Genomic DNA, 18,039 nt, shown 5'->3' with positions numbered 1-18,039 from the left:
ATGTTGCTCACCTGAATGCACTTGCCCAGTGTATAACATTCAAGTTAAAGATAGGAAAACAGGTATCACTATTTTAACAAGAAGGTTATTTCAAAGTTCAAAGAATTGCTCATTTATTTTATGGGTTATGTCAAAATAGTCAGCTTTGTTGTTATTATGGAGATATATTGCATGGCCATAACTGTTTTCCATATAGTAATTGTAATTTATATAAACACTTTTATCCATTGTTCTGTGCTGTGGAATTTGATTTTTTTTACTTTTTTTGCATTCATTCCCTCATTAGACACTGAAAGAGTTTTATCAGGTAAGGAATTATTTCACTGCATTTCTTTAGCAATGAAGTAGTTGTAAAATATCATAGATAATTGGGTGTAAGGTTGTGGTTTTTCATGCTAGCCTATTGTATTTTAATACACTGTGTATATCTTAATAATTACTATACTATGATGTACATTCTTTTTTTCAGGAAATCCAGAGCTGTACTGTAGATCTAGGTATTACATCAGACAGCTCTAATCACCCAGACAACAAGAATAAGAATCGATATATAAATATTGTTGCTTGTAAGTAAATGCTTCACGTTTAGTGTTTTATGCAAGAAACGTTGTAGACAATATAGTCTTTTATGGGGACAGGAGAAGGACTCTGGACTGAAAACTCTGAATGATATGCAACAAAATGTCCAAAAAGGAATAGAATAAGACCTTACATTTCTTCAAGTAGTCCTCTGACATTCTGCTGCTTTGATAAGCGTTTGTTATCAAAAAAGATACGTCTTTTGTGATGACCCAAAGGGAGCTTGAGGATTTCCTTATAATGACATTATTAAGCTAGTATTTGGAAAGGGATCGGAATAACCAGTCCCAGTATTCCTTAAATCTGCATGAATATCATGTGTTTTAGCTACATGAAGATTATATGGGTTTGGATGATTAATAGAATAGCTACCTCTGCATTTCAAACTTAACTCTCATGTCAGCCCAAGTACCCAAACAGTTCGAGACTAATGTCTTTTTGCATAGGAGTTTACATGCAGGTCAGTGTCTGATTTCTCGTTATAGTCAGAGAAAGCTCTTCAGCCTGTTCAGTTGACCTAGGATCCAAGATGTCCTAGGGCATCCTTCCTGCTTTCCACTGACCTTCCAGAAGGATGTTGATTTCTCACAGGTTTCAAGCCCCTCACTGAGGTCTCAACTACCTTAGAGCATCTCAAGTAGGAAGAAGTACCATGTGCAGCAGAATCAGGTCCCTATGAGCGATGGAGGCTGAAAAACCTTTTGCTCACCCTAAAGTAGTCACCTAGTTGACTGACTAGACAGTCAGTTGCAGACGCTTCAGCCAGACAGCTCCATAGGTTCCCATTGATCTCCAAGCTTCAAGTTCCACTCTTTGTATTGAAGTCAGTGTTTCTCAAGAAAGGAGTCAGTTGCCTAAGCAAGAATGCCTAGCATCATTTGAGATATGCCACTGCATCCAGGACTGTACCCTTAACAAGTGGGAGAACAGTGCCTTGGATGCTTCTGTTCAGGCAAATAATTTGTGCACCTCAGTATCATTGTATTTACTACATAAAACTGAATACCTGCAAATAACATTAGTCTTTATCATGACATTGTATTGTACAGTTATAACAAATTCTTTCAACACTATCTTTTCATTCATACTTACCTCAGACTACTTTTCTCAAGGATCTCTAGAAACTCACGTTTCCATCAGTTCCACATTTTGAACTTCCATTGACTTCACAGAGCTGTACACTTTTGTCATATGCAAAGATTTTTTTTTTACTTTTTAAAAATATTACCATTTATTTCTGAAATACATTTCTAAAATTCTGAATCTTTTGGTTGATTAGATAATATTTCTGCAAATTAGAACTTTCAATCTGCTTCATACCTAAGCGCAGAGTGTTTCCATATGTGATTGTCACTGTGCTGATAAATAGTGTAAAAAAAAATTAAATTTTCTTTACACATGTTACAGGAAGAATATAATCCTATGCTTACTTTGCCTTTTTTTTTCTTTTTAATACAGATGATCATACTAGGGTTAAATTAGCACAACTTTCAGAAAAGGATGGAAAACTGACTGATTACATTAATGCCAACTACGTTGATGTAAGTGCATTTTTCTATCTGCCAATCCATTCATATGTCAGAAGAGCCTTTTCTCTAAACACTGAGGCATGAAAGTAAATAGACTTAAAAAAATGTATCATGATTTTAGGGGCTTTGTTAAAAGAAAAAAATACAGCTTTTGATCTGACTTAAACCTTACGAAGTGAAGTGCAGGTAAATTTCTGTCTTGAATCCGTCTTGATATTGTAGCAACTGCAGCTTAGTGAAGAGCTTTATGAAGCATAAAATGTTCTATCACATCTGAATTGTTGCAAAAGCATTTCACGTGTGAATGTTTATTCCTTTACACTTATTTGGTAAGTGGTTAATTCTTCTGAGACAATCTCGTGAGGGGAAGATAGTGTTTGGCTGGCAGCCTCATAGAGACACCATTTATTCAGTTTTTGTTACCCAGTAATTTACATGTGAATTATTATGATTTGTTTCTTAAACCCCTATCACGACAGATGTCTCATAATCACTACCATGTCATCATCCTTCCAGAACACAAGCACTACACTATATATCGTATTTATTGAAAGGATGAACATTGACATAAAAGTTCCATTCATATGTCATTTGGTACCAAAGGCATTCTGTAAATTGCATAGTTGTAAATTCAAAAGTACTTTAAAGCTCTTGAGATTCTTTAAAAAAAGATATATAAAATGCCATATACTCCTCCCAACCTTCTTTTGCTCGCGGACTGTGATTTAACAAGTGCCATTTGTTATCTTTCAATTTAGGGCTACAACAAGCCAAAAGCCTACATTGCAGCTCAAGGGCCACTAAAATCGACAGCAGAAGATTTCTGGAGGATGATATGGGAACATAACGTAGAAGTTATTGTGATGATAACTAATCTTGTTGAGAAAGGAAGGGTATGAGTACCTTTGTCTGTTATTTATCTCTCTGATATTGACAGATCTACCTCCAAGAGGCTACTTGCTCTCTTTTAAAAGACTTTTTTAGGCATTTATTGAGAAAAAAAAAAGCAATAATTTTTAGTAGTTGCTTGTGCTAGAATTGGTCATAGAAATATGATGAGGATTTGAGTATGGAACTAAGGAAAACATTCAAACTCAATGTACAACTGAGGTCTTGAATGTCTTACACTAGAAATTGCCTTCTTGGATATAGTTAGGAGTGGCCAGATTATAGACAATGGTTCAATTTCCACTAAGCAATCTATTTTCTGTAAATCTCTTTTCCAAGGGTGCGCTATACTCTGTAAAGGAGATGGCTTTAATTTAAATTAAACATTATGGATATTCACAGGTTACTCCCTGTTAACATTCTAACATTAACAATCACCCACAGTTCCTACCCATCACCTGACTAGATATACATTAGTTCTGTGAGCTAAAATGAAGTCATCTCTTATCACAGGATGTGTCTTGATTACTTGATAGGGATATGCATCTGTGACCCATGCATATGTAAAATGCATACTTTCTTGTCATATGACCAATTAAGTGCTTATCAGATGTCTATAAAATAGTACCTAAGTACTATCTTTTTTTTTACCATATCAAACTATAAATGGGTACTCTAGTACTTCTAGAGAAGACTTAAGTGGCTGTCCAACGTAAAGGCTGGACATAGCAGCTCTATATGGCTCTATTTTCTCTTCTCCCCCTGATCAGATGGCAGTATATTTTATCTATTCTGTGACTCAATGAAAATGTCCCAATGACTCTAATAACTTGAAGCAGTGGCAGAGCAGATTCACTCTTGTGTGGAATACATTCCTGCTATTTCTACAGGCCATCTGTCTTTAGATTGTCTTCAGATTTTAGCGTGTATACAGAATAGCAGCTTTGAAAATATTAGAGGTCTTTAGTTCCTATTGTATGATTTAAATTTCTCTTTTTTCTAGCACTACAAATAAAGAATATCTTCACATAGGCAGATGTCTTTATAGCACAAAATAAATAAACATTCCCACATATATTACAAATTGGGAGTTCTTGTGCACTTCTGTGGTTGATGGTACTCTTAAGTTTAAACTTTGACAGATTGACAGTTATTTTCCTTCTGTCTTTCTCTGTTTCTCATTCTCTTTCCAACAGAGAAAATGTGACCAGTATTGGCCTGTCGAAGGTAGTGAAGAATATGGGAACTTCTTGGTTACTCAGAAGAGTGTTCATGTACTTGCCTATTACACAGTGAGGCATTTTGCTATTAGAAACACCAAAGTCAAAAAGGTTTGTGGCATCCTGAAAACACAGTTTAGTATAGAGGGATTGAAAGTTGCTCAGGATATTTTAAAGCATTTGGCAACTCTTTTCCACTGCAGAAGTAAAGCTGAATTTGGCTTGATCAGCAGGTGGAGGAGATACTGGCCTGTGACTGTGTGTTGCAGGAAAAAGACTACAGTAAAGTCACAGTAAAGAATTGATGTTGACTTTACCTTCCTGAAGGGCAAGAAGACTTCTCAGAATGACAGCAGCCAGTAGAAAATATGGGATGATTTAAATCATATACCTATGAATTTTTCTTTTGTAGGACTGAATTTTTAACCCCCTTGCAAAACAGGTGGATGGTTCCTTTTTTGATCAGTAAAGCTGGATGAGATGATTTCTACCCTTTCTGTCTACCTGACAGAGGAACAGAGTAGCAGAAATAACTGGTGGATCTTACAAGGAGCTGAGTAGTTTGATATCCTTACAGTGCTATTAGTCTTTCACTATATCTTTCTAAAGGGACAGTGCCAAGACACTTTATAATGTAGTGCTAATAGAGGCAGCTGTCTTTCCTGTTGTCTTTGGAAACTGGAATATTCAGCACTAGGAAATACTCTGACATGTTTGGCTTGCTTTAACGAAATAGAACTATATTAATTTAAGAACTATTAGTTACATAAATAAAATAATGAAAATAAATGCCTTTAAATGTGGGATACTTATTCATGGCATTATTTTTATGTTGCAGGGTTCCCAGAAAGGAAGGTCTAGTGGACGTGTAGTAACTCAGTACCATTATACCCAGTGGCCTGATATGGGCGTTCCAGAATACACGCTCCCTGTGCTCACCTTTGTGCGGAAGGCATCGCATGCCAAACGTCACGCTGTTGGGCCTGTTGTGGTTCATTGCAGGTGTGGTTTTTACTCTAGTAAAGTTCACTCCACTTTTGTTTTGCAGAAAAAAAAAAAAAAAAGAATTTTCAGTGGTGGGTGAAGCAAAATTTCAGTCATATTTAACAATTGCTGATGTAGGAAGATTGAGTTCTTGGCTGATATTTCTATCTTTGGTAAAGCCAACTAATCAACCAGCTCTGTGCCACTTCTATAATTCTCTATAATGGCTCTACAAAGTGCTCTAAAAAAAAAAAAGAAAAGAAAAAAAAAGAAAGAAAAAAGCTTCTCTTTCTACTTTCTTGCAAACTTCTGTGCTGTTCTTCTGATTGCTATGAGCTTACCAGATAAGTATATAGCACTATTTTTTTCATTCTTGCAAATATGCATATCATTAGGATGTTTTTGGCTTATGCTTTCTTTGGTGCAGGGAAACACTATAGCCCTTAGAAGAGCTCTTTGCACAAAAGAAGATTCACTGTATTCCTGGCTGAACTACAACTTTGCCGTTTTTAACCTTACTCTGCGTTCTAGCATTCCTTTGCACTGGAGGAGCTTTCTGGGGATCGGTTTGAGGTCTGCATGTGCCGCAGTGTGCAGGCAGGTGTCCTGCCATTGCTCATTAAAACTGAGCAGCCCAGGGAAAAATGGTTAAAAATAGCTTGTAGGACCTGGAATGACTTCACAATGCCCGTGAAGGACCGGGTTATTGTAAAATATATAAGCAGGTTCTGGTTTTCCACTGTAGTACCTCACCTTTGATGGAACATTTGGAAAGAGAACCTCCTCATGAATTCTGTCCTTCTGGAGCTGACTCTCAGGAAGCCAACAGGTAAAGTTGCCTCACAATGCTGAAAATTAAGATATTTTATTTCTGGGATGATCTAGTATGACTGAAATCTGTTTTAGCTTGGAAAATGAAATTTCCACATTTTGGTTGTTCTGCTCTATTTGTACCCTGCCTGTTATTTGGAAGTTCAAAATAAGAGCTTCCCCAAAAGACTGTGACAGTGGCCTGAGAGATCAGCAACATCATCAATCATGTTCTTTTTTTTTTTTTTTAAATAAAACAATTAACAGTGATAAGCTGTATGGCTTCACTCAGACTTCTTCATTGAGTCATATATATATATATCTCAAATACTGATATTAAATGGTTTTATAAGGTTTTTAAGTTCATTTGTCACTGTTGACTGGAATTTCAGCAAAGTCTAGTATTGGAAATGTAACTTTTACTTATCTTTACAGGCTGTTTGGAGGACAAATATGTGACACCTTATCTAGTTATATGTGTATGTGTGATTTGATAGTTTTCATGTTTTACCTTTGCTTTCTATAAGAAGTACAGTGGGTACCTGGTAATCTTTGTAATTTTATTTGTGTTATAGTGTGTCAATAACCTAGACTTTTCCACTTTATATCACTGCCTATTTACTAGGCAGTGGAATACAGGCAGCATGAACTCAATCTACCCATGCTTTGTACCACCTCTGAACAAGAAATGAGGTGGCTGCATTAGCATGGACAAACTGAATATGAATCTGCCTCTGAAGGACCACATAGACCAATCTCAGTGTTGCTGACAAATTATATGAACTATTATATGAACTAATTATATGAACAAATTAGATGAACTAACACACTAACACACATAAATGACAGGGGAATCATAACCAACTAATTGTGGAATACAGAGCAAAAAAAATAAAAGCCACCTATGACTCAGATATTTTTTAAAAAGAAAAAGCTATTTGTTAGTCTAGATTCTTACCACACAGTCATCATTATGCTGGAAGAGCCAGAGTGTATAACAGAACCAAATGTTTTAATACAACATGGCTCCAAAAGATGGGGGGTTTATTGTGGGCTCTTTGTTGTGATTTGTTTTATTTGGTTGGTTGGTTGGTTGGTTGGTTGGGGTTTCTGGGGGGAGGAGAGGAGATGATATTTCTGAGAGGCAAGCCCTTTTCTCAGCTCAGATATACTTACGATATAGAGCTTTCCACTTCTGAGAGTTTCCCACAGAATGGCAAAATTTGACTCTAGCATAAAATGGTGGCAATACTAACTGTTGAATAACTTCGTGCTTGTTAAAACTCTTTATTCTTATACATCTTCTCTCTTTAAGAAGATTCTCAACCGTTGTTTTCCCTCTTAACCATACCTGAAGAGTACTAAGCTTTTCTTTTACAGATACCTTCTGCAGCTCTGCCACTTCCTAGACAGTCCAGTATCTTTTCCCAGTCAAATATCTTTGAAAGGTCCATAGGCCATATCTGTAAGGGGGGGGGCATAATGCAACGTGTCCTGTTAAGTGACACGTGTTCCAGCACAGAATAATTTGGGCACATTAAATATTTCTAACTGGGCACTACAGTTTCTTAATTGGCTCAATATCTTTAACAAAGTTCTATAACTATCAGTAGTAGCAGCAGCCCCAAAATTGCAATCTGATAGGAAACCTTTCATTTCTATTTCAATAGATATTTTCTTAATAGTTAAAATGATCTTTAAGTCTATTCTTGCATAAAGAAAAAAAAAGTTATAAGACAATATTTTTCTTCATTGCCAACCTTGAAGTTTTAATAAAGTAATATATTCATATAATAATTAAATTGGTAGAGGAAGGTCTTCTCCACACAACTTTTTGTTATAAAGCTATATATAAGAAACAATTATCTTCATGGTTGTCTTACTTCAGACTCAAAAATTCTTTTTTGTTGTTTTATAGTGCTGGTGTTGGAAGGACAGGTACATACATAGTATTAGACAGCATGCTGCAACAAATTCAGAATGAAGGGACAGTCAATATATTTGGATTCCTAAAACACATACGTACCCAAAGGAACTACTTGGTGCAAACTGAGGTAAGACTAAAATATATTTAATGAGAATATTACTTTCTATAGTTCTGTTTGCAGTAGCAGAGATGATAAAATCCTCATGTTGGTGCCACCAGGCAGACCAGCAACCAGACTAGACTTCCTTGTTTGCTTCCCCTGTTTCTATAGTGCAATCCTTGTAAGCTCACTCAAAGCAATGAGTTAGCAAATGACCTGTAATATCTGTGGCTCTTGTCTCTGTTTTTAGGGAGGAATCAAAAGAGACAAAGTCTGTATAAATCGTACTTCATACTGTAGCAATTTCTTTGCAGTGCTGTTTGAAGCAAAGATTATATACAACTGTTTTAAGCAGAAGATTATATATAGAATGGTAAAATCAGAAAGAAACAATAAGGACAACAGCAGGGCATTGGAAAGCCTATTTTAAATTTCAAGAACAGAGGTTAGATTCCCTGGTACCTTTCAATAGAAGAGGTAGTCAACAACAGCATGAGTGCTTATTCAAAAGGATGTGAGATAGAAAATGGGAGATAGCAGCAGGAACTGGGAGTGGTCACTTTATTGCAAGGAAGAGAGGCAAGGAGCACCAAATAAGATGCTGACTTGGAAATTTGATTTGAGGCTATCATATCAAGTACACCTTGCATGTGTAGTTGAGTTGCACGTGTAAATATATGCTGTTCCCACAGAGGCATAGCCTTTACTGTAGAGGACCGTGTTTAAGAAAAGTCTACTACAGCAGCAAACCACAAAAGAAAGCTGACTCAGATAGAAGTGATGACTTAGCTGAAGAAGATATCCAGGAAAAGTCTGAAAAGAATTAGAGCTCACTTGTTTGGTTTTATTTTACTAGGAGCAATACATCTTCATTCATGATGCACTGGTTGAAGCGATACTGAGTAAAGAAACAGAAGTCCTTGAGACTCACATTCACGCCTATGTTAATTCTCTCTTAATACCTGGACCAACAGGAAAGACCAGGCTGGAGAAACAATTCAAGGTGAGCTCTCTGAGGTATTAACATGAAAAACTTTTGTCTTATTAGCACCCTCAAATGGATGATTTTTAGAGCAGGTGTCTCAATGCAACTACCATCATTTTTCGCTTTGTATGAGAGCATTTTGACAAATGAGTGCAGCCAACTGGGGTAAGAGAATAATTTACATACTCTTAAACAGGATTTTTCCTGATCAGCTGTAGAAGCAGGCATCTCCTAAGAAGGAGGTGATAAACACTCCAGAGTTTGTATATATGGAGATCAATATGAACATGCCAATGACTTTCAGCCACCCAGAGAAAGACCACAGTTCTGAGGCTGGACATGTAGCAACCCAGAACTTAGGAGAGAAACAGTACATTGATTCAGAGGAAGAATGGGAAATCTAGCTAGTTCACTGGGGTGACTTAAGAAATAAAGTTGGAAAATTCCATTTTTTCATATGAATTTGAATTCAGGGAATAAACCAGATTTGGGATTTTTGTTTGTTTTGTGGCTTTGTATTTTTTTCTGTGTTTTGTAGCATAATAGCCTTTGATTTTCCTACTATACCAGGAAATAACTTGTTACAAGCTTTTTCTCTAAATATTTTAATTCTGCCGAGGAATGTGGAGGATAGCATATATTCTTTCCACAATTAATTGTTGGATCACAAATAAAGAACTCAAGAAGCTAAGTCAGTCAACAATGTCAGAAGATAATGAGGCCATGTTAAATATTAATTCTCTTTTTCCTGAAGCTTTGGGTCACATAGGTATACTAACTTGTATTTCCTGGTGGTAATGAACTACAGAATAAGGTCAAAGGGCTTCACAGTTTGCTACTGTCTTGGCTTGAAAAATCACACAGTGTTGTGAGAACACTGTGTAAGAACTGTTTTGAATGAAAACATTAAAAAAAAGTCTTGTTCATTTTGATGGAAGTTGTCTGTTTGCTATCTCTTCTTCCTAAGCAGTTGCATTGGGGAGGCTACATATGGTCAGCCTAAAATATTACAGAAATTATTTTGAATTCTTTTAAACATTTTAATTAATCCAGTTGATTTTACTAGCAATCAGAAAACTGAAAACTAAGAATCACCTGATTTCCAAACTTAATACATCCTTAGATATGGTCATTGTGACATATATATACGTTCCTTCTCACTGTCTGTCTGAATTGTGTTAATTGAAACAAGTAGGTTAATATGACCTCTATTTCAGTCTATTGCTCTCAGATTTGGAAAGAATATCAGAAAACTCGCAGCTAGAACATCTAGAGCTGTGTCACATCAGCACTCACATTTGTAGTCTCTGGGCATCAATGCAGATTTTTCCACACTCAACAAGTTATTTACTTATTTGAGGAAACTATTTCAAGCTACACAAACAGCTGTGCAGGCACAATGGAAGAAGTGACACTGAGATGGCAGCAAGCATTGAGGAGGTCAATGTGTGAACTACTTAAAGTGGCAGTTTATCAGGGGCCTTCTTGACCTAGGGACCAAGAATCATTTGAATTGCAAAAACAGCAGAGAGAAAGGACTCTGATGACAAGTTAAAAGATTTACTCAGATAACTACATGTCCAAACTTAAGGAAGACAGCTAACCTGCAATATGTGCACCCAGTGTTTAATGCATCTAATGACAGAATGATTCTCACATCGTGACCTGAGTTTTTTAACTTCCCTGTTCCAGTTACTGAGCCAATCTAACATTCAGCAGTGTGATTACTCTACTGCACTCAAGCAGTGTAACAGAGAAAAGAACAGAACTTCCTCCATCATTCCTGGTAAGCTGGTTTTAAAAGACTTCTTGGGTGCCAAATTTTTAATGAATAGTTTGTGTCAAACCTTTTGCTATTCCTCAGCAGGATCTGAGGACTTGTGCATTGGTGTAGAGCAATGAGTATCTCCCTTTTGTAAAGAACTTTTAGTGAAAATGATTTGGCAAAGTAACTACAAAGAATTAGAGAGAGGGCTGGATAGCACTTCATCCTGATTGATGTATCTTAGTTTTGCTAATATTTACAATAGTATATGAGATCATTACTAAAATATATGTGTTGTTCAAGGAACAAACTATTTTATGACTTTTTTTACAGTTGAAAGGTCTCGAGTTGGTATCTCATCACTGTCTGGTGAAGGGACAGACTACATCAATGCTTCCTATATCATGGTAAGTCAGCTAATGGCTGGTGAAAAATGCCATGCCCTGCTTCATGGCTGTTCTCAGAGCTGCCAAGCGCCTGAGTTACAGTGACATAATTCTGATTTTGAAAGCTCCTTCCAACTTTCTTCAATTATTTACACTTTACTTTCTCCCCAGAAATATTGCTACTATTATTTCTGTTTTTATGATCATTGAAGTGTTCATTTGTAGAAACATCATAGTTTAAAAAACAGTCAAGCTGAATTTCACGTATGGAAGGATCTGCTAAGAGTAAGAAGTGTTAATTAGTAAGTTGCTTTTTAATGATCATGTCATGAAACCAAACTTTTGCACTTGGCAGAGCCCAGGGACCGTAGACTATCATCTTTTCATTATCCTTCTTGCTCTGTGGATTTCCTTCAACTCTTTTCAGTACAGATTATGAGTTGACCTGCTGCAAAGCAGCTCCATAGAGAAGGATTTGGGAGTCCTGGCTGACAACATGTTAATCATGAGGCAACAATGTGCGCTTGTGGCCAAAAAGGTCAATGGGATCCTGGCCTGCCTCAGGAGGAGTGTTGCCAGCAGGTGGAGGGAAGTGATCCTGCCTTTCTACTCCACTCTGGTGAAGCCGCACCTGGAGTATTGGGTACAGTTCCGGGCTCCCCAATACAAGAGGGACGTGGAGCTTCTAGAGAGGGTCCAGCAGAGAGCAACGAAGATCATTAAGGGACTGGAACATCTATTGTATGAGGAAAGACTGAGCAAGCTGGGCCTGTTTAGCCTGATAAAGAGGGCTGAGAGAAGATCTGATCAATAGGTATAAGTAGCTGAGGGGAGAATGTAGGGAGGATGGGGTCAAACTCTTACTGGTGCTGGCCAGTGATAGGACAAGAAGTAATGTGTACAAATTGAAACATCAGAAGTTCTGTCTATATGTGAGGAAGAACTACTTTCCTGTGAGGGTGACAGAGCCCTGGCACAGGCTGCCCAGGGAGGTTGTGGAGTCTCCTTCTCTTGAGGTCTTTAAAACCCGCCCTGGATGCCACCCTGTGCCCCGTGCTCTGGGTGTCCCTGCAGAAGCAGGGGGAGGGAGTTGCGGAGACTGGACTAGATGATTGCTATGGGTCCCTTTCAACCTCAGCCATTCTGTGATTCTGTGAATCTCCCTTCATTTTCTGAAGGAAGGAGTAGGGGCTGTCTTTTATATGTAAAATTCAGGAAAGAGAGATGAAGGCTCCCTGCAGTGATGTTTGTGCTTGATAATTCAGCAGATGCATGAGAGCAAAGGAGGTATATTTTGCGTTTAGTTGTCTGGGATGTTTGTACAAATCAAAAACTTGCTGATATTTCTTTTCATGTCTTTCAGGAGATTTTCTTTTATTTATTTCATGTCACTTCCTCTAGGATGGTGATCCGAGTATTTTCATTGAGCTGACTGTTCAGTGTCAACTCTCCAATGATTTCTTTTGTCTTTTTCCTTTAATTTCTTGAATTTGTTTTAAGTTTTAAAAGTTATTTCAGTGTAATTGGTTTTATTCTATTTATCTAAAAAATATTATGATGGTGTGGTAGCAGTTATCTTTTCTGCAAAAGGGACATCATTCTGGAATTTATTTTACTGGGCTTCTGGCCCAGCCCACTAGACAGTCCCTTTAAATGTTGAAAGCTAGACATAAACTCTAAGACTTTGTTTTCTTTTTCTTTTCAGGGTTATTATCAGAGTAATGAATTCATTATTACCCAACATCCCTTACTACACACTATCAAGGATTTCTGGAGAATGATATGGGACCATAATGCCCAATTGATAGTCATGCTTCCTGACAGCCAGAATATGGTAAGATTAATTGCTCATTGCTGTATTTTTGTATATGAATTTTACTAGTATTCTCATTTTAAAATGTGCAAAGAATGTGAAAATATATGAGATTTTGTCAAACCCAATTAAAAATTAACAGTATTGTACTGAATGTGAAATACTCAAAGTCACCTAGTTGATCTGGAGTTCCTCATCTGAGTAGAGTTCAGTTGGAATTAAAAGGCATTTCATTGTTCTTATTAACATTTATAAAGAGTCAAACAGCAGGAGTCATCCTAAGCAAGTCTAATTTTGCTCCAAGACTTTTATTTTAACTGCAATACAGCTCATTCAGTTAGTATTAGGTAAGGAGGTAATACGATGTTTTCTCTCTATTTCATTTCCTAAAGCTGCAAATAAAGACTTTTTTTTTTTTAATTGAAATCTGAGTGCTTTTAGGTCACTATCAATGGAAATTTTGAGGGCAGGGCATCACGTTTGGTGATGAGTTTGGAGGAAAGCCATGCCAATGCTTTGGAAAATCCTGCATGATTAGAAAAATAAAGACAGATAAGACAATTTATGCTTTTGTATGCTCATCAAGCACATTATGAATGTTACACTTCCTAAAAAAGAGAAGATTTTTTAGAAGTTTCCTAGAAGTTTAAGAGCAAGGAAGGACCATCACTTCAGATGTTTGTAATTCTGCTCAAATTTTGATTTTTTCAGTTTAAATCTAGCTGGGTGCAGTGATTACATGCAGAGCACATTATATATTGAGTTGGAGTAAGTTTAATTTTGATTATCTGAAAATTGCTTTTTTTTTTCTTCCTTGAGGCTGAAGATGAATTTGTTTACTGGCCAAACAAAGATGAGCCAATAAATTGTGAGAGTTTTAAAGTTACTATGATTGCTGAAGAACAGAAGTGTCTGTCTAATGAGGAAAAGCTCATTATCCAAGACTTTATTTTAGAAGCTACACAGGTAATACTGTCATAAACCTTGTAACTCTCAAGATTTGATTTGTTAAAAGTAATGTCTACATTTTATTACATTTTCTATGTAATGAAAAATGAGAGAAATGAGGGCACCAAGAAAATAGGACTGGACAGAGCGGAAAAAAAAAATATAAAGGGAAAAGGGAGCCTGGCCTAGCCAAGCACACAGTTAGAGAGCTTCTGAGTGTGCTGCCTGCATGAAGAGGGCAGGAACTGTCCAAATATTACTATATAACATTAGGATTACTGATGGGAAGAGGTGCTTTCGTCTTTTATACCCCTTCAGCATAGCAGATGTGCACAGCTGGCTCTGTACTGCATTGCACTTACAGGAGCAGGACTTTGAGGTTTGTGGCACCTTGCTGCCATTTCTCAAGAGAAGGGAATGGGAGAGTCTTGGCAGACTGTAGCCTGTTGGTCTGCAACTGGCTAGACCTGGAAGTCCTGAGAAGACTCTAATCCTGAACAAATGAGTCATGTTTTTGTTTTTGTTTTAAAGGAGCATCCCTAGAAATGCTGGTCTCTTTAAATGATGCCTTAAAAGAGGAAAGATGTATTTTTCCTCTTCTTCTTGCTCTTAAAATGTTAAGCACTATTTATGTTCTGTTATTTTTTTTAAACTCTGTTTTAGGATGACTATGTACTCGAAGTGAGACATTTTCAGTGTCCAAAATGGCCCAATCCTGATAGTCCTATTAGCAAAACTTTTGAACTGATCAGCATCATCAAAGAGGAAACTTCCAACCGGGATGGACCCATGATTGTACATGATGAGTAAGAACTGCAGCTTTCAACTTGCTTTGATGTTTCTTTCTCTAGAGTCACATTTGCTGCTAATTTAGAATGAGAGCCACTGAAATAAGGCAGGATCTGCACCTAGCAGGAGCGCTGCTACTTCTTTAACAGCATCAACAGAGGCACATTTGATTTAATAATGCAGTGAATGTTCTCTTTTCAGTTTGATTATTTTTGATATTCTGGATCATTACTGAGTTGGGCACTGGAAATGAAAGCAAAAAGGGCTTCATTCTTTATTATTGAGAGAAATTAGGCTATTTAGCTGAGGAGATTTACCCATTTATTGTAAATGGGCCTTAAAGCTTTTCCTGATTCTCTTAGTACATGTTTCTGGGTAAACACAGACTCCCCTAAAGCTGCAGTCAAATAATGTGAAGGTCATGTTAAGGCACTGCTGTGCCGTTTCAAAAACGTGTAAAGATCACATCATGGAAATTTATCTTATCTCTCTACCCTAGCCCTTGTATTTTGTCCAGCTGAGGGAATCTGACCCAGGTTATTGACTTTGATTTGTGTGTGTGTTTTGTTTTGTTTTTTTTCCTTTCCAAAGGCATGGAGGGGTGACAGCAGGTACTTTCTGTGCACTTACAACACTCATGCATCAGTTAGAAAATGAAAACTCCGTGGATGTTTATCAGGTAGCTAAGATGATAAATTTGATGAGGCCTGGAGTCTTCACAGATATCGTAAGTATTAAGCAAAATGTGTACGTTTTTTAAAGAATATGTCTATTATTATTAACATATTTAGATATGATGATAACTTTATTGCACTGCTTGTAACTTCATGAGTCAATCATCAGAACTATTTCCCAGGAGCGCTGTAATGGACCTATAGCTAATTCCAAACCAGAGTGTTTCCCATGAAGAACTGGTTAGTTGGTTATGAAGTGGGCTTATGCAAAGCGTGCATAACTGCCACCCTCATAAAAATTCTGCACTATGATGTCATGTTTTCTATTAATCAGGAAATAAACTTGAATTTTGAGTAGGCCATGAAGCAGTTGCCCTAACTTTCCAGTCCAGGACTGACTTTCAACTTTCATGATCTGTTGAATGGTCACTTGAAACCAGTGTCATTGTACTTACAGAAGAACTAAAAAGAAAGAAAAGAAAAATAAAAAGCTATAGCAAGCTATAGTTACACACTTAAGTCTGTGCCGTAAGGATGAAAATGCATTACAAAAATTATGAATCCTGCCCTTGGTCATACTGCTGCTAATCCAGTTACTGCAGTGAGTGTAATAAAGAGAACAGTAAAACACCAGAGACAGAGTCACTGAATTTCTGACAAGACAGACAGAATTGACATGTTCATATATGTTTATGACATATTCAAAGGATATGGCACATTCAAGCTAAAAAAAAGAGAAACATAAAATAGCCTTAATCCTGACCCCATTCCAAGAGTAGGAACTTTGCCATTGACTTTAGTGAAACGTGTGCCACATGCTCTAGGTGTGCCTGCTTGAGCAGGAAGGTTGGACTAGATGATCTCTAGAGGTCCCTTCCAACCTTAAATATTCTGTGATTCTGTGATTCTGTGTCCTCCTCTTCTCCTAACCAGCCAGTCCAGACTGAGAGGTCTGACAGGTGGCTCTGCACGACGGGAGCTCTTCCCACCTCAGAAGCAGCATCAGTTCTCTCACCTATCTGGTCCCAGAAACCTCCAGCAAAGGCCTGGGCCCTCTTTCTCAAATTTCCACTTTCCCATCTGTTCTCCATGCAGTTTCCAACAACCTGCTCTTTCCACAGATCCATGAGTCCATACTAATACTCCAGCTCCAAATCTTCTCTATTCTGCTTAGTCTTTTTTAATCTTCTCTACTCTCTTTAGCCCTTCTTAATTCTCTCCACTCCTCCCGCCCCAGGAATTCTTTATTCTCCTCATGTATCCATCCAGGAATCACAAATATTGCTCTGCCCTCTCAGATCACCTGCCGTTCCCCAGTGCAGCTCTGCCTTCTCTTCAAAGACACTTGAGATGCTGCCCTGCACTGAGCTGCCAGGGCCTCTATTTATTTACCAGGCTGACACATTAGCTATTGAGTAACAGTGTTGTAATAAAATCTACCATTATTATTTGTGAAAACATTGAAAATATCCTCTTTCCTTCTCCAGGAACAGTACCAGTTTCTGTACAAAGCTATTCTCAGCCTTGTTAGCACAAGGCAAGAAGAAAATCCCTCAGCGTCTATGGACAGTAATGGCTCAGCTTTACCTGACGGAAACGCAGCTGAAAGTTTGGAATCCTTAGTTTGATCAGCAAAAGAAATTAAACACACACAAACCTACAGCACATCGGTCATACCTGGCGTTTACCATTATTATTTTCAGTTTTATACTTTGTGCGGGGTGGGGAATCTTCTCAGTTATTATATATATATATATACACACAAACTCTCAGTTCCCATCCTTCATTCAAACAGTTATTTCTGTTGCATATGACTTTACTGCAGAACTTACATCATTAACAATGTGTGCCTTTTCTTGAAAGATTTCTTGTAATACGTTGTTACGTCTGGACTAATTTGATTGACTTTTACAGTGTTTCTAAGAATTGAATTGTGGTATGTTTTCTCAGTATTAGTTTTTGATTTATCTGGATTTACTTTTAACTTAAAACTACCATATTTATAGATGTTAGGGAATTCTCAACTACAGAAAAACATGTCATGGTTTTAGAACTCAGTTTATTTGCTGTATTTATAATGACCTTACATTTGCTAGAAGTATAACTTTTAATATAGTAGAATGTAAATAAAATACCGTTCTCCATAACATTCAACATTTTAAGATTTCAATTAGATATTCAACATAGTAATCTGATACTTACTGTAAATACTGCTACTTCTATAGTGATTCCATGGACCAAATTTATATTTATAATTGTAGATTTTTATATTTTACTACAGAGTCAGTTTTCTAGTTCTGTGTAATTGCCTTGTTAAAATGATGTAGTCGAGTTTGTTTTTATTTTAACAAAGTCTTCTGATATATAATTGTGCATCTTAAGCAATTAACCTTCATATAGCTGCATGTAATTTTAACTTTTTGTGGGAAATAGAAATCATTTGTTTTGAAATAAGAAGTTTTTATGAGAATAACATCTGTACTTGGCATTGTTAAATTGTTTTTACCTATGGCATTGCAAAAATAAATATAAATATTCCAGCCTGTGCTTAACAATCTACCACATGCAATAATCGGACTGAATTATGAGAGGGAAGAGCTCTTATTTACAAGAATAAGGACTCAAGGAGGACCTTGGAGAAG

General features: G+C 37.0%; 1 protein-coding gene across 6 annotated transcripts in view; it reads left to right on the top strand.

The window, feature by feature from the left end:
• The window catches only part of PTPRZ1 (protein tyrosine phosphatase, receptor type Z1), a 125,153-nt gene extending 107,343 nt beyond the window's left edge, over nucleotides 1–17,810 (top strand). For 2 of the 6 annotated variants that reach the window (XM_026051684.1, XM_026051686.1), the window contains 16 exons: nucleotides 287–307; nucleotides 470–566; nucleotides 2,038–2,120; nucleotides 2,867–3,001; nucleotides 4,193–4,327; nucleotides 5,055–5,218; nucleotides 5,946–6,029; nucleotides 7,929–8,064; nucleotides 8,894–9,040; nucleotides 10,715–10,808; nucleotides 11,121–11,194; nucleotides 12,879–13,007; nucleotides 13,806–13,952; nucleotides 14,598–14,740; nucleotides 15,315–15,450; nucleotides 16,885–17,810. In XM_026051684.1, coding sequence (XP_025907469.1) covers nucleotides 287–307; nucleotides 470–566; nucleotides 2,038–2,120; nucleotides 2,867–3,001; nucleotides 4,193–4,327; nucleotides 5,055–5,218; nucleotides 5,946–6,029; nucleotides 7,929–8,064; nucleotides 8,894–9,040; nucleotides 10,715–10,808; nucleotides 11,121–11,194; nucleotides 12,879–13,007; nucleotides 13,806–13,952; nucleotides 14,598–14,740; nucleotides 15,315–15,450; nucleotides 16,885–17,025 — 1,866 coding nt within the window. In that variant the 3' untranslated portion in view covers nucleotides 17,026–17,810. The remainder of the gene's footprint in view (nucleotides 1–286; nucleotides 308–469; nucleotides 567–2,037; nucleotides 2,121–2,866; nucleotides 3,002–4,192; nucleotides 4,328–5,054; nucleotides 5,219–5,945; nucleotides 6,030–7,928; nucleotides 8,065–8,893; nucleotides 9,041–10,714; nucleotides 10,809–11,120; nucleotides 11,195–12,878; nucleotides 13,008–13,805; nucleotides 13,953–14,597; nucleotides 14,741–15,314; nucleotides 15,451–16,884) is intronic. The other 4 variants (XM_026051689.1, XM_026051685.1, XM_026051690.1 and 1 more) reach the window with 2 other exon arrangements.
• The last annotated feature ends 229 nt before the right edge of the window (nucleotides 17,811–18,039 follow it).

The sequence above is a fragment of the Nothoprocta perdicaria genome, unplaced genomic scaffold, assembly GCF_003342845.1.
Source record: "Nothoprocta perdicaria isolate Ctin4 unplaced genomic scaffold, notPer1 scaffold_79, whole genome shotgun sequence".
Taxonomy (NCBI): domain Eukaryota; kingdom Metazoa; phylum Chordata; class Aves; order Tinamiformes; family Tinamidae; genus Nothoprocta; species Nothoprocta perdicaria.
Note: the sequence above shows the minus strand (reverse complement) of the source record. Positions and strands in the feature narration are given on the sequence as shown.